This window comes from Schistocerca piceifrons, chromosome 2 (assembly GCF_021461385.2).
Source record: "Schistocerca piceifrons isolate TAMUIC-IGC-003096 chromosome 2, iqSchPice1.1, whole genome shotgun sequence".
NCBI lineage: Eukaryota > Metazoa > Arthropoda > Insecta > Orthoptera > Acrididae > Schistocerca > Schistocerca piceifrons.
This window is the reverse complement of record NC_060139.1, coordinates 457,207,347-457,220,293: the sequence shown is the minus strand read 5'-3', so window position 1 is coordinate 457,220,293 and position 12,947 is coordinate 457,207,347. Positions and strand designations below refer to the sequence as shown.

Genomic DNA, 12,947 nt, shown 5'->3' with positions numbered 1-12,947 from the left:
CGCCAAGCCTCAGTTCGCCATGAAGAGATAACTAGCAACACAGCTACGTGGCCTAACTTATTGAGAATTTCTGGAGAGGTTCTGGATTCGATTCGGAACAATGGCGCTGAGTTTAGTGATGAGGAACTACAGTACACGCTTTTCACCTTCGTGGCCAAAAGCTGGCTATGAAATTTTGTTACAGCTGTAGGGTTCGATGCGGATACATCCGACTGGTGTGGCAGCTGTGCTGACAGTTGGAATCTTCTCTTACGGCGTCCATCTGTGCGAGGGTGTTTGCCAGACGTGTGCGAACAACCGTTTCCAGCAGAGACCTCAGCGCCGACTACTCTGCTGTATCGCACAGTCGCCTACGGGGCGCGGGCAGCCAAGGCTCCGGGCCCAGCTTTGGACCAGCCGGCCAACGCGGCCACAGCTGAGGTACACAAGAGCGCAACACGCCGCCTCTCTCACCCCGACACGTGCCCTCATCTCAGCAAATGCCCTTTGTTTACAGTTATTAGGCCTTTGTACACGTACACTTATTTGCTATCTGTTTTGTTATGCAAGTTTTAATGATTTCCTTTCACTGGAAAAATCCTAGGAAAAGGCCTAGGAAAAGGAATCTGTAAAAATAGATTGTTATATGATTATAATTACATCTACATCTACATCTACATGGATACTCTGCAAATCACATTTAAGTGCCTGGCAGAGGGTTCATCGAACCACCTTCACAATTCTCTATTATTCCAATCTCGTATAGTGCGCGGAAAAAATGAACACCTATATCTTTCCGTACGAGCTCTGATTTCCCTTATTTTATGGTGGTGATCGTTCCGCGTTATGTAGGTCGGTGTCAAAAAAATATTTTCGCATTCGGAGGAGAAAGTTAGTGATTGGAATTTCGTGAGAAGATTCCATCGCAACGAAAAACGCCTTTCTTTTAATGATTTCCAGCCCAAATCCTGTATCATTTCTGTGACACTCTCTCCCATATTTCGCGATAATACAAAACGTGCTGCCTTTCTTTGAACTTTTTCGATGTACTCCGTCAGTCCTACCTGGTAAGGATCCCACATCGTACAGCAGTATTCTAAAAGAGGACGGACAAGCGTAGTGTAGGCAGTCTCCTTAGTAGGTCTGTTACATTTTCTACGTGTCCTGCCAGTAAAACGCAGCCTTTGGTTAGCCTTCCCTACAACATTGTCTATGTGTTATTTTGCTGGCAGCGGTGGCCGAGCGGTTCTAGGCGCTACAGTCTGGAACCGCGCGACCGCTACGGTCGCAGGTTCGAATCCTGCCTCGGGCACGGATGTGTGTGATGTCCTTAGGTTAGTTAGGTTTAAGTAGTTCTAAGTTCTAGGGGACTGATGACCTCAGAAGTTAAGTCCCATAGTGCTCAGAGCCATTTGAACCATATGTGTTATTTCCAATTAAAGTTGTTCGTAATTGTAATACCTAGGTATTTAGTTGAATTTACGGCTTTTAGATTAGACTGATTTATCGTGTAACCGAAGTTTAACGAGTTCCTTTTAGCACTCATGAGGATGACCTCACACATTTCGTTATTTAGGGTCAACTGCCACTTGTCGCACCATTCAGATATTTTTTCTAAATCGTTTTGCAGTCTGTTTTGATCTTCTGATGACTTTATCAATCGATAAACGACAGCGTCATCTGCAAACAACCGAAGAAATGGTTGAAATGGCTCTGAGCACTATGGGTCTTAACATCTGTGGTCATCAGTCCCCCAGAACTTAGAACTACTTAAACCCAACTACCCTAAGGACATCACACACATCCATGCCCGAGGCAGGATTCGAACCTGCGACCGTAGCAGTCCCGCGGTTCCGGACTGAGCGCCTAGAACCGCTAGACCACCGCGGCCGGCAAACAACCGAAGACGGCTGCTTAGATTGTCTCCCAAATCGTTTATGTAGATAAGGAACAGCAAAGGGCACTACACTACTAACTGCAGTCCCCATCCATCAGCATCTTGCATTGTATCTCAACGTGAAGAATCATAACGTATACTCAACCTAATCACACATCCACATATTTCTGAAACACCCACACACACAACACAACACACAAATTTATACGCCCATACGCGTTCCTATCCACCTACGCAAAGGAGTTATGCAGTTTAACCATTGGTATCTATTTTTCAATACTCGTCATCAGCGTGGCACCATGCTTCTGGGAACGAACTATACTTTCTGTGTCTGTACACTTACAGCTTACCGATGATCATTGAATTTTGTGTCGCTAATTAATCAATAGGTATGTCAGAAGTCTCTTTCTGCGTGTCCACTAAGTGATATGGCAAAAAAAGATGTCCACCCGAACAGGCCTAACGATACCGACCGACCACCGTGTCGTCCTCAGACGGAAGGCGTCACTTGATGGAGATATGGAGGGACATGTGGTCAGCACACCGCTCTCCCCGACTGTATGTAAGTTTACGAGACCGGAGCCGCTACTTCTCAATCAAGTAACTCCTCAGTTTGCCTCACAACGGCCAACTGTGCTCGGCAGACCCAATGAATACCCATCCAAATGCTAGCCCAGCGAGATAGCGCTTAACTTCAGTGATATGATGGGAACCGGTGTTACCACTGCGGCATCGCCGTTGGCAAGTGATACGACTTCTTTGCAGATAAATTTCTACTTTACTAAACAAATCCTGCAGACCATACTCAGGATTACATTTATGGAACGTAGACTTTCCTTTTGTAGCCTCTATGTATAACTTTCATTTCTGTTTCTCATTTAACGATAGCTCGTCTGTCTCATATCGTCTAAATCATCCTGTTCTCTAATCATCCACCATAAAAATCCTAAAGTCTCAGTATGATCCTGAGTGCAGATGGAGAGTACCTTGGATTCTGTCGTTATTTATCAGGCCTTCAACAATCGTGCTCCGGTCCGCTTCTCTGCAACCCGACCACAGCCAACTGGTTGTAACAGCCAAGTAACTACCTACTGTGTGAATGATGGATGTATGGAAAGCAGATGTAAGTCTTAAGTCTGTAAATAGTGGAAGTTTAATCGTAAATCTTGTACATAATCTGACTGTTCTTAACTGAGGTTCACTGAAATGCATAATTTACTTTAATTTTTGACAATACTTGGTTGTAATAGCCAAGAAATAAGCAAATATCTGAATGAGGGATTTAATGAAAGCAGATGTAAGTATTAAACCTGTAAATATTATAAGTTTAAATTTAATTCATGTACATAATTTTACTGTTTACTGACTGAGGATCATTAAAATTAATGAAACTCAAGTTTTTGTAATTACATTTTTGTAATGTGTTTATCTGACATGTTCCACACTCAGGAGGATTCCCTCTTTTATGCGTCTATGGAATGAATAATTAATCTAATCTAAACCACAATAGCACAAATGAAATACTTTGTAAAGCATGTCCGCTAAGACGTACTTCAAAAAATCTTAATGGACAGACTTTTAAATCCCAATAGGATTCTCGAACTCATAATGCATTTCTCCTTTTATGTGAAGTTCGTTGAACTGTGCTGACTAACTATCAAATATATACTAGTAGCTATACGAACATTTTTTGTTAGGCTATACCGCGATTGTTGTTGATATCGAACGAAACACCAAGTTTGCTGTTACCAGTCATTTTTCATTTATTCCCGCAACGCGTTTTGAAGACGTAAACCATCATTAGGTGGATTTTTGTGGGTTATTACGGAATGTATGTGTTGTGTAACGACTTTGGGTTAACCTCTGGCACTGTCCCCAGTATTCACAGGCTCCTTTCTTTGCCGTGATACATCACATACGGCCTATCACATTTCTAAACACTGTAGGATCGCTATTTTGTGATTAGTAACAGTAAAATTGTTCTTTCATTCGTTGCTATACGAAATGCAATACTGGAATGCACTGAAATTCACGAAACGAGCTCGACATATGCATTTTGAGATAAGCGGGTTCAGTACTATATCTGCATTTCATACAACCACTGTAAATTGCGTTGCGTTAAGGAATGCGATTGTACTTCCAAACAGCGTAGCTATGTTACATCAAACTGTCATTTGTACGATCTAGTTGTGAGAACTACTGTGATCACTGGTAGCATTATTTTGCGTGACTCAAATTTGTGACTGTTACTTTAGGGATGGACAAGTCAGAATCACACAGAGGAGAAAAAAAAGATACGTATTTAAAGAAAGAATTCTACATACATTGCACACATGTAACCTTCCAGTCAACTGAGAGAAGGTAAGGGAAGAGAGGCTACCTGAGAGCTCAGGCTTCTGTGTTACTTTTCTGCACCGCGAAGCTACTCCGGCCGTGACCCACATACAGCACAAACTGCACGCGGAATAAATTAGGAATTCTGAATGTTCCTACACGGGCAGTGCAAAGAATCAGGACTACTTCATGAATGTTGTGCCCAACACGCGATCAGCAGCTGTATTAATCTCAATGATTTACTGTAAGATTCCAAAAAGGAATGTTCTACTCCCCTAGAATCTAGTGGTGATGCAGCTACCAGAAGCATAAAGTAGAACAGTTTAGTTAGAAACAAAGGGCACCTGCGACTGAGCGATATAAAACAGCGAAATAAACGCGTGTTGGGTGACAGCTCTCTTTTTAGAGTCCATAGAAAAGACGCTAATGGAAAGGTTTTTTTATTCGTTTCGTCTAATCAGCCACCCAGATAACACACAAGTACTTCCACAAATTATTTATATCGTTAAAGCAACGAACAGTGCAGTGACACGTAGACTCTGGATGATTTTTTTCATAGTCCTTGAAAAAAAAATGGTAACTTTCCTGTTTGCCAGGCACAGGCGAGTTCTTCTCATTGCCTAGCGTTTCGCTGGCGCCATTTTCTTATCACTGTGAAGGGTTCGGGAACCAGCGTTGCCGTAACTACAGCTCATTCGGCAACTCTAAAAACGGTAATAATTCGATGACTATGCGGATTCAATGGAAACTGGGACCGTCATCTGTTGACAAGCGTTTTTTATAATGAACTTTTAACAACAGTACTAAAGGGCGCATGCTTGATTGTGGAGATAGCACAGATACGTAGTCTTTTGCTTGAAATGGTTCTTTGCTGACTGATAAATACATCCGTTATAGAAGATTCCACAGTCAGAACTGTCAGTATTGCAGAATTTGAGGGAAATGGCAGTTTGAATTAAAAATGTCGTATAGATATGTGTTTTTTCCCTAGTTGTTTCCGAAGTGTGACACGTTACATTTACACTGTTTTATTACTAGCGGGCAAATAACAGAATGAACTTACTTGCATCTTTTGAGAAATATGTTAGTTGAACATCTGGAGGATATCATATTGATCAAGCGAAATGTAGTATATTTAGAGCATGACGGCAACTCTCCATATCCCACCATACGTCTCATGCAACATCATAACCTCGATTTCCCTAAAGTGTGATTTGGTGGTGACAGTAACATTATCTGGCCACCAGGGTCTCGGAACCAGTCAAGGTTCAATTTTCGTCCATGGGATCAGATGAAGAGAGGAGAGTACATGAGAAACATGGATACACGAAATACAAAAAAATAGTTACTGCCATTATAAAGGAACATAGATGTTACGCAACGCAACGAACGCTACATGATCGCTTAGAGATTCGTAAATGCATTTAAGATTATGATGTAACTTTTGGAAATTTATTGTGAACTGGGAAACCGACCAGGTACTGTAAATTCATAAAACTTTTCTTAGATGACTGTCTACAGCTGTTCAGTATTTTGAAAGAAACACGTTTACGCCATCAGCTGTGCAATTGTATATTTATTCTTTCCGGTTTCAGTTATAACAACCACCTTCACAGGAGAAAAAGAGTGTACGTCAAAGGATCGGAAATACACCTTCGTCAAAAGCGAAACAACCAAATGTAGATCATAGTTATTGTTATATGCGTCTGTCTGAACATAATAACTTCATCAAGTGTGAAGTTCTCACCAAGTACACATCGCTGCATTTGTGCTAAGGTACAGGACGTTTATATGGATTATGTTCAGACTCATATGATAATTATGTATGTTCCACATTCGGTTGTGTCGCATTTGACAAAAATCTATTTTTGATCCATCGACGCATATTGTTTTTCTCCTGTGAAGATGATTGTTATAACTGAAACTGTTAGAGAATGAAAATGCAATTGCACAGCTGATGGTGTAAATAAGCATTTTTCAAAATACTGTAAATTATTGTCAGCTGCAGAACAAGTATTAGGAAATGACGCAAGTTCGTAACCAGAGAAATAATATTAACTTTTAATGCATAAAAAAAAAACAAAATGAGGCCATTTTTAATGATAATAAATACTTACAAGCGCTTATATCGTGAGCTAATAGAAAGAGAAAGTAGGTGTGTATGAACGTTTTTCTGGCAGCTTCTGGAGTATTAACAGCTGCTTCTGTTGCAAGTTAACAGTGATATCTAAAATTCACGGTAGGTGATACTCTATGCCTGATCCAAACCACCTGAATCACCTGACAACACTGCTACTGCGAAGAGTCGTCCATTGTTATCTGACACGAAATGCACACAACAGAAAGAGAGATGGTCCTATTCTTGACCAATACATGATATGTACTGTGTGGTTGCAATTAATGTGCAGCTACTCACAAAGGTCATTATCGTAATTATCGTATGGCAGTGGAATTTGGCAGATACGAAAAGCGGTTAATGTCGAACCGACTTACACTGCAAAAAAGTTCCAATTTTGGACACCAGGTACAAATCTGGCGCTGTACAGCATGTCGTCAACGTCTCCAGTACTCATATTAAACAAATTGTGTAAACTGCGATTAATAATAAAATCAGCATTGTACCTTTCTCCATTGTTTGACCGTTTCTGCCCACTTATCTGTTACTAATCCATTACATACGAAAACATTTCTTATGTCTCTCTAACGTTAACTGCGCCAGATATCGACTCCACCTGGTGGTCAAAACTGGAACTACGCTTTTTCTGGCGTAAACCGGTTCCGCATTAACGCATTAGAATTTCTACCAAGTTTCGCTGCCACACTGGACCTCCGCGAGTAGCTGCACTTCAATTGTGACCATCCAGGATAAACTGATACGCCTTAATAAGGGGCAGACACTGATCGTTTTTCCGTTGCTGTTGCAAGATTCGGCCATTTAGACTTGTTGGTGTAGCTTAACGCGCAGCTCGGTAACTTGCGAGAGCGGGATGTGAGTTAGAGGACCTTTGCCCTTGTACAGCGGCCAGCATAGGCCTGGTCCCTGTGCGGCTTTCCACAGTCGCCTGAGTAAATATTGGAGCCCTCCCCCGTCTCCATCACAGAAATACGTATCACACGGGAAGTTACACCACGAAAACACACACGGAACGAAGTTTACTTATCTGAAAGAGGGTTGATGCACACGACTTTTGACTTTTAGGGTGACTGGTGACGATGGGAAGGGTATCAGCCATTGGATTAGACTAAAAATCGCGGATGGGATGATAGCTCGTCATTTGTAGACCGTGCTAAGGTGGATCAAACACCGATGAAAACATGCTCTGTCCAGTTGGTACAGTAATTTCTGTCCGCTACAAAACTTTGTCTAGAGGGTTAGTACATGGTTCGAGACTACCACTAAATGGAAAAACATGGGTAGTCTGCCTCGTTTTTGGCCCGAAATAAGCTCCTGAGAAATCACAGGGGGCAATGGATGTAACGAATGCTAGGGTAGCAGCTGACGGGAGCAGAGAAGCAAAGCTGCACTGACTCACCTGTGCGCGAGTGTAGCGGCGTGGTGTCAGCTGAGGCTGAGGAGTGGAGAGTAAGAGCTGAGCTGACCACTCTCGCTGGCGGATCTAGATCGGACTGGGCGCGCCGGCCGCGGGAGGCCTCTATAATACGGCAGCGCAGCGGCCGCCGGGGGGCGGCAGGGGCGGCGCGCCGACCACACGCAGCAGCCGGCTGAGGTGCGAGGTCGCCGCTTACATAAGGGGGAGCCGCCCGTTCTGGGCCGTCTGCGCCGGCACCACACCACGGGGATGCGCATGCGCGGGCAGGGGGCGCGCTGCACTCCAGCGGGATAAGGGCGTGATTTTTATGTGGCTTTCGCTTTGAGTACTTATCTTAAACGACACCGCTAATACACGGGGAGTTCGAAAAGCAGATTACACCGTATTATGGGTTTGAACATAAGTTTAATAAACACAACAGACACACATTACAGAGACTTTACTCATCAATAAGATATTCTCGTTCACTTTCACTATTTGCAAGTCAGCGAACGATGGAATAACTTTTCGACCGAGGGGCTGTAGAATTCACGTAGTTTTGAGGTCCAGGACTCGTCGCGCCATGTTCGGAGCGCTTTTTCATCCGGTAAGGAAGTTCCTCGAAGGTTGTTCGATAGAGACCGGTAAACGAGAAAAATCAGAGGGTGCAAGACCAGGTGAACAAGATGGCGGCGGAATGACTTCCCAACCCAGCTACTTTACAGTGTTTTTTGTCAGTCTAGAGGAATACGAGAGGCAGTTATCGTGTAGTAGCATCACTGCACGCAGTCTTCCCGGTTATTGCTCTCGGACTGCGTCTGCAAGACATCACAGTTGATAATAAATATCAACAGTGATGGGTATACCTCGGGAAGCAGTTCGTAGTACACCACTCCGTCGCTGTTCCACCAGATGCATAACATTATCTTTTGTGGATCCGCGCAGATCTTTGTACGGGCAGTTGCTGCTTTCTTTGGGCTCAACCCTTGTTTTATTTTCCTTACGTCAGCATAAAGACACCATTCCTCGTCACCAGCAACAACCGCCGCGCGGGATTAGCCGAGCGGTCTGAGGCGCTGCAGTCATGGACTGTGCGGCTGGTCCCGGTGGAGGTTCGAGTCCTCCCTCGGGCATGGGTGTGTGTGTTTGTCCTTAGGATAATTTAGCTTAAGTAGTGTGTAAGGTTAGGGACTGATGACCTTCGCAGTTAAGTCCCATAAGATTTCACACACATTTGAACATTTGAACCAGCGACAACACTGACCATTCCGGTCAGTGTAGTTCACGAGCCAACTGATGACAAGCAAGCGGAGATGCACATATGGCAACACGCTGATTTTGGATTAGAGCATGCGGTACCCATACATCCAGTTTCTGAACCTTCCGCATTGCATGCACATGTCGCACGACGGTGGAATGATCACACTTCCTCACATTTACCAGTTCTCGAGTACACGAACGCGGATAGTTGCGAATTAATGCATTTAAACGATTTCCATCAAAGCCCGGTATTTCTGAACATGGAGAGTTACTAACTTCAAATCGATCCTCGTTAAAACGAGAAAACCATTTTCTTACCGTTCTCTGTCCAGTCGTGTTACTCCCATACACGGCGAAAATTTTTCTGGCTGCCTCTGCCGCTGTCACCCCTCTATTGAACTCAACGCAAGAATATGTCGGAAATGTAGCGATTTCACCACCTGGCGCTCCGTTTCCAAGCGTTCACAGCTCCACTCACTGTCTACAAATGACAATGTGTAAACTCAAACAGCAACAGTGAACTACAAATAAAAAATGAAAATTAATAAATAAACCCATGGCAACTGGAATACCAACATGCAAAAAAAAAAAACAAAAAAAAAAACACTACGAACTTATGCAACAACTTCATAACCTTTGGTGAATGCTGCACTGCACTTCAAAGTGACTCAGATACATGACACTACTTTTAAACATAGTCACCAAGTCTCTGTGAAAAAACAGTCGGAACGTTCTACCACTGTTTCAATTTTCCGACGATAGAGATCCTTACTTGGTCATGGGGACATCGAGAACTGCTGTGTGTGTGCCCCATGTGATTGCTGCGAGTCAGTTCCTCGACTGCCTGGAGATTGCCGTCTGCGGTCGATGTCGACATTCTTCCTTCTCGATCAGTATCACCCATGTCTGTGCGATTTTGAGTTTGTAATTCCGGCAATCGCCACAGAAGCGTTGTATTGCGTTGTTTTGTTTTGTCAGATGACAGTCGCCAGATAGTCAGTGTTTTGTTCTTAGTTGCACCTAGTTACTCGAGTAAACATGGCTGGCCCAAGGCTTACATTCGATGAAAGGAAGTCAGTTCTGAAGTACGAAAACATTAATGAGGTTCAACGGCAATGGCGAAATGAATATCAAACAGAGCCACCGACACATTTAACGACTCGTCGCATTCGAGAACAAATTTGAAGCCGAAGGCTGTGTTAAAAGTGTACACAAACAACGGTCTGGACGACCTGTAACAGTAACAAGTGCAGCTAACTCCCGTCGTGTGTTAACAACAATACACTCGCTCACCACAGAAGTCTGTGAGACAGTGCGCCCGTGAAACTGGAGTGAGTCGCTCAAGTGTTCGGCGAATTTTGAAGATAGCAAAGTGGAAGTGCTACATGCCACGATTGCTACACGCATTGAACAAGGACGACCCATATCGTAGAATGGAGTACTGCGAGTGGTTTACTAACATGGTGCACAACGACGAAAAGTTTGCAGAGTAGATTGTGTGGTCTGATGAGGCATAGTTCAAACTCAATGGCACAGTAAATCGCCACTGTTGCATCTACTGGGCCGCCGAAAATCCGGACGTCCATGTAGACAAAGCCGTGAATTTGCCAGGAGTAAATGTGTGTTGTGGGTTGTCTTACCGGGGCTTTATTGGGCCATTCTTCTTTGACGGCACAGTTACGGTGTGAGGTGTACCTTCAGAAACTTCAGACTTCCATTTTACCTGCTATCCGAGACTTATATGGAGACGGTAGAGTTTACTATCAACAAGATGGTGGCCCTGCCCACTACCAAATTCGTGTTAGAGCGTATCTCGACGAAAATCTACCAGGGTGATGGATAGGCCGTAGAGGTGCTGTGGAGTATCTTCCATGTTCCCCAGACCAAACTCCTCTGGACTTTTACATGTGGGGAACATTAAAGGACGTCGTTTATCGACAAAAGCCACGCACATTGGATGAACTTCCAGTATCCATCGTACGTTCATGTGCAAATATCCAACTGAACACGTTGCAGTCAGTAGTTCGTGCTGCAGTTCGGCGGCATCGTTTGTGTGTGGATGTTAATGGTGACTATTTGGAACACCTACAGTGATATCTTTAAGTTGGACTTTAAGCTACACTTTCACCAAAAATGAGACAACTCCGTCAATTAGTTTGCAAGCCATGAACTTTTAAACAGTGGATACATTTTTTGGACCCCTCCGTATTTATTTCAATTTTCTATTAGCCCATCTCCTTCTTGCTCATTTCTCTCTCCATCTGCACCACTCCCTCTCTCTCTCTCTACTCTTCCCCCCCCCCCCTCTCTGTCCATCTCCTTCTGCTCCTCTCTCTATCCATCTGCTCCTCCCACCTCTCTCTATCAGTCGGCTCCTCTACCCTCTGTCCATCCGCTTCTTCCTCTTTGTCCATCTCCTCCTCCTCCTCCTCTAATTCCATCTCTTCTTTCAACTCTCTTTGTCAATGTCCTCCTCCCCTTTCTCTGTACACCACTTCCTCCTCCTCTCTCTGTCCATTTCCTCCCCCTCACTCCCTGTTCATTTCCACCCCCTTTCCTTTCTGTTTCCATCTCCTCCTCTCCACTCTCTCTGTCCATCTCCCTCTCTTCCCTTCCTCTGCCCATTTCCTCCTCTTCTCTGTCTCCTCATGCCCTTCTCCCTAGTTCTCTGCCTATCTCTGCCTCAACCTGTCTCTGTCCAACTCCTCTTCTTTCCTTTCACTGTACGTCTCCTCCTCTTCCCTCTCTCTGCCCATTTCCCCCTCTCCTATCTATGTCAGTCTCCTCCTATCTGTGCCTATATTCTCCTTCCTGTCGCTGTCTTTCCATCTCCTCGTCTTCCTCTCTCCTTTCACGTCATCAAACTCACCCGCATGGAGACTGGTGCTTCCTGCCCTTACAGTATTTTTTTCCGGATTATAGCTATGTCAACCAAATTTGATTGAAATCTTTCCAGGGATTTACAATAAGCTTTTTACCAGTGGCTTTGCCCGCATGCGCACGTGTCAAACATATTTCACATATATTTGACATATTTCACGCGTATTCGTACGTATATTTCACCTGTATGTCCAGTGAATTTCTACCTGCACTTTCCATTTCCACGCAGCTCGATGGGTGCAACGTCGTTTTTCCGGTATTAAGTGTCATACAAGGATGTAATTGTTGTTGTACATTCAGTGGTATATGTGAATACTGCCTGCAAAATGTGTCACGACTACAATTAATAGTAAAGAAGTAATAAATTAAAACATCACGCTTCACGTGGCACTTTTACTGTACGAACATTGTAAATGTAGAAAGCGAAAAAAGCTTACTTACTTTCATCATTTTGTGGAAATCGTCAGCGAGTAATTTACTGCAAGTCTCTAAGAGCTCTCATTCTCAAATACTGGATGACTAAAGTATGGGTATTCGTCGTGGGCTACACTGTTTCTCAGTCCCATCGACACCCCTTTGACAGATGGGTGCTTTTTACCCCCACAGTGATTATTTACAGACAATAAATTGTATGTGTGCACAGTAGGTTGAAATCGCTGCAGCGGTTTAGGAGGAGAGGTGGTACATACATACATGCATAAATAAATACTTACATACGTACATGTATCCATGTTTTAATTTGTGTGGATATCATTGACATCAGTCTGTTGCAGAATTATGGAATATCTTTTATGCTTACCTATTACGGCATTTTTGGAGAACGATAAGGTCCTCTATAAAAATGAACGAACACCGAAAACAGAGACCTGGAAATACTGGCATGCTGAAACCAATATTCTCTCCGATCTGTTCCTCTACGTTATGCAGAACACAATGCTGTAAAATGTTTTCGTTTCCTTACACATTCACCGTTTTCTTAAGCGCCGTAAGAAGACGACAACCTAACCACGAAAAACACCCCCATAACTTAACACAATCTCTCCAGTACTTTGCTGTTGGCCCTGCAA

The 12,947-nt window shown here is 43.6% G+C and overlaps 1 protein-coding gene across 1 annotated transcript in view; it reads right to left on the bottom strand.

The window, feature by feature from the left end:
* The window catches only part of LOC124775479, a gene marked incomplete at its 3' end in the record, with an annotated part of 225,567 nt that overhangs the window by 182,646 nt on the left and 29,974 nt on the right, over positions 1-12,947 (bottom strand). Inside the window, exon 2 of the mRNA XM_047250312.1 lies at positions 7,744-7,986. Coding sequence (XP_047106268.1) covers positions 7,744-7,986 — 243 coding nt within the window. The remainder of the gene's footprint in view (positions 1-7,743; positions 7,987-12,947) is intronic.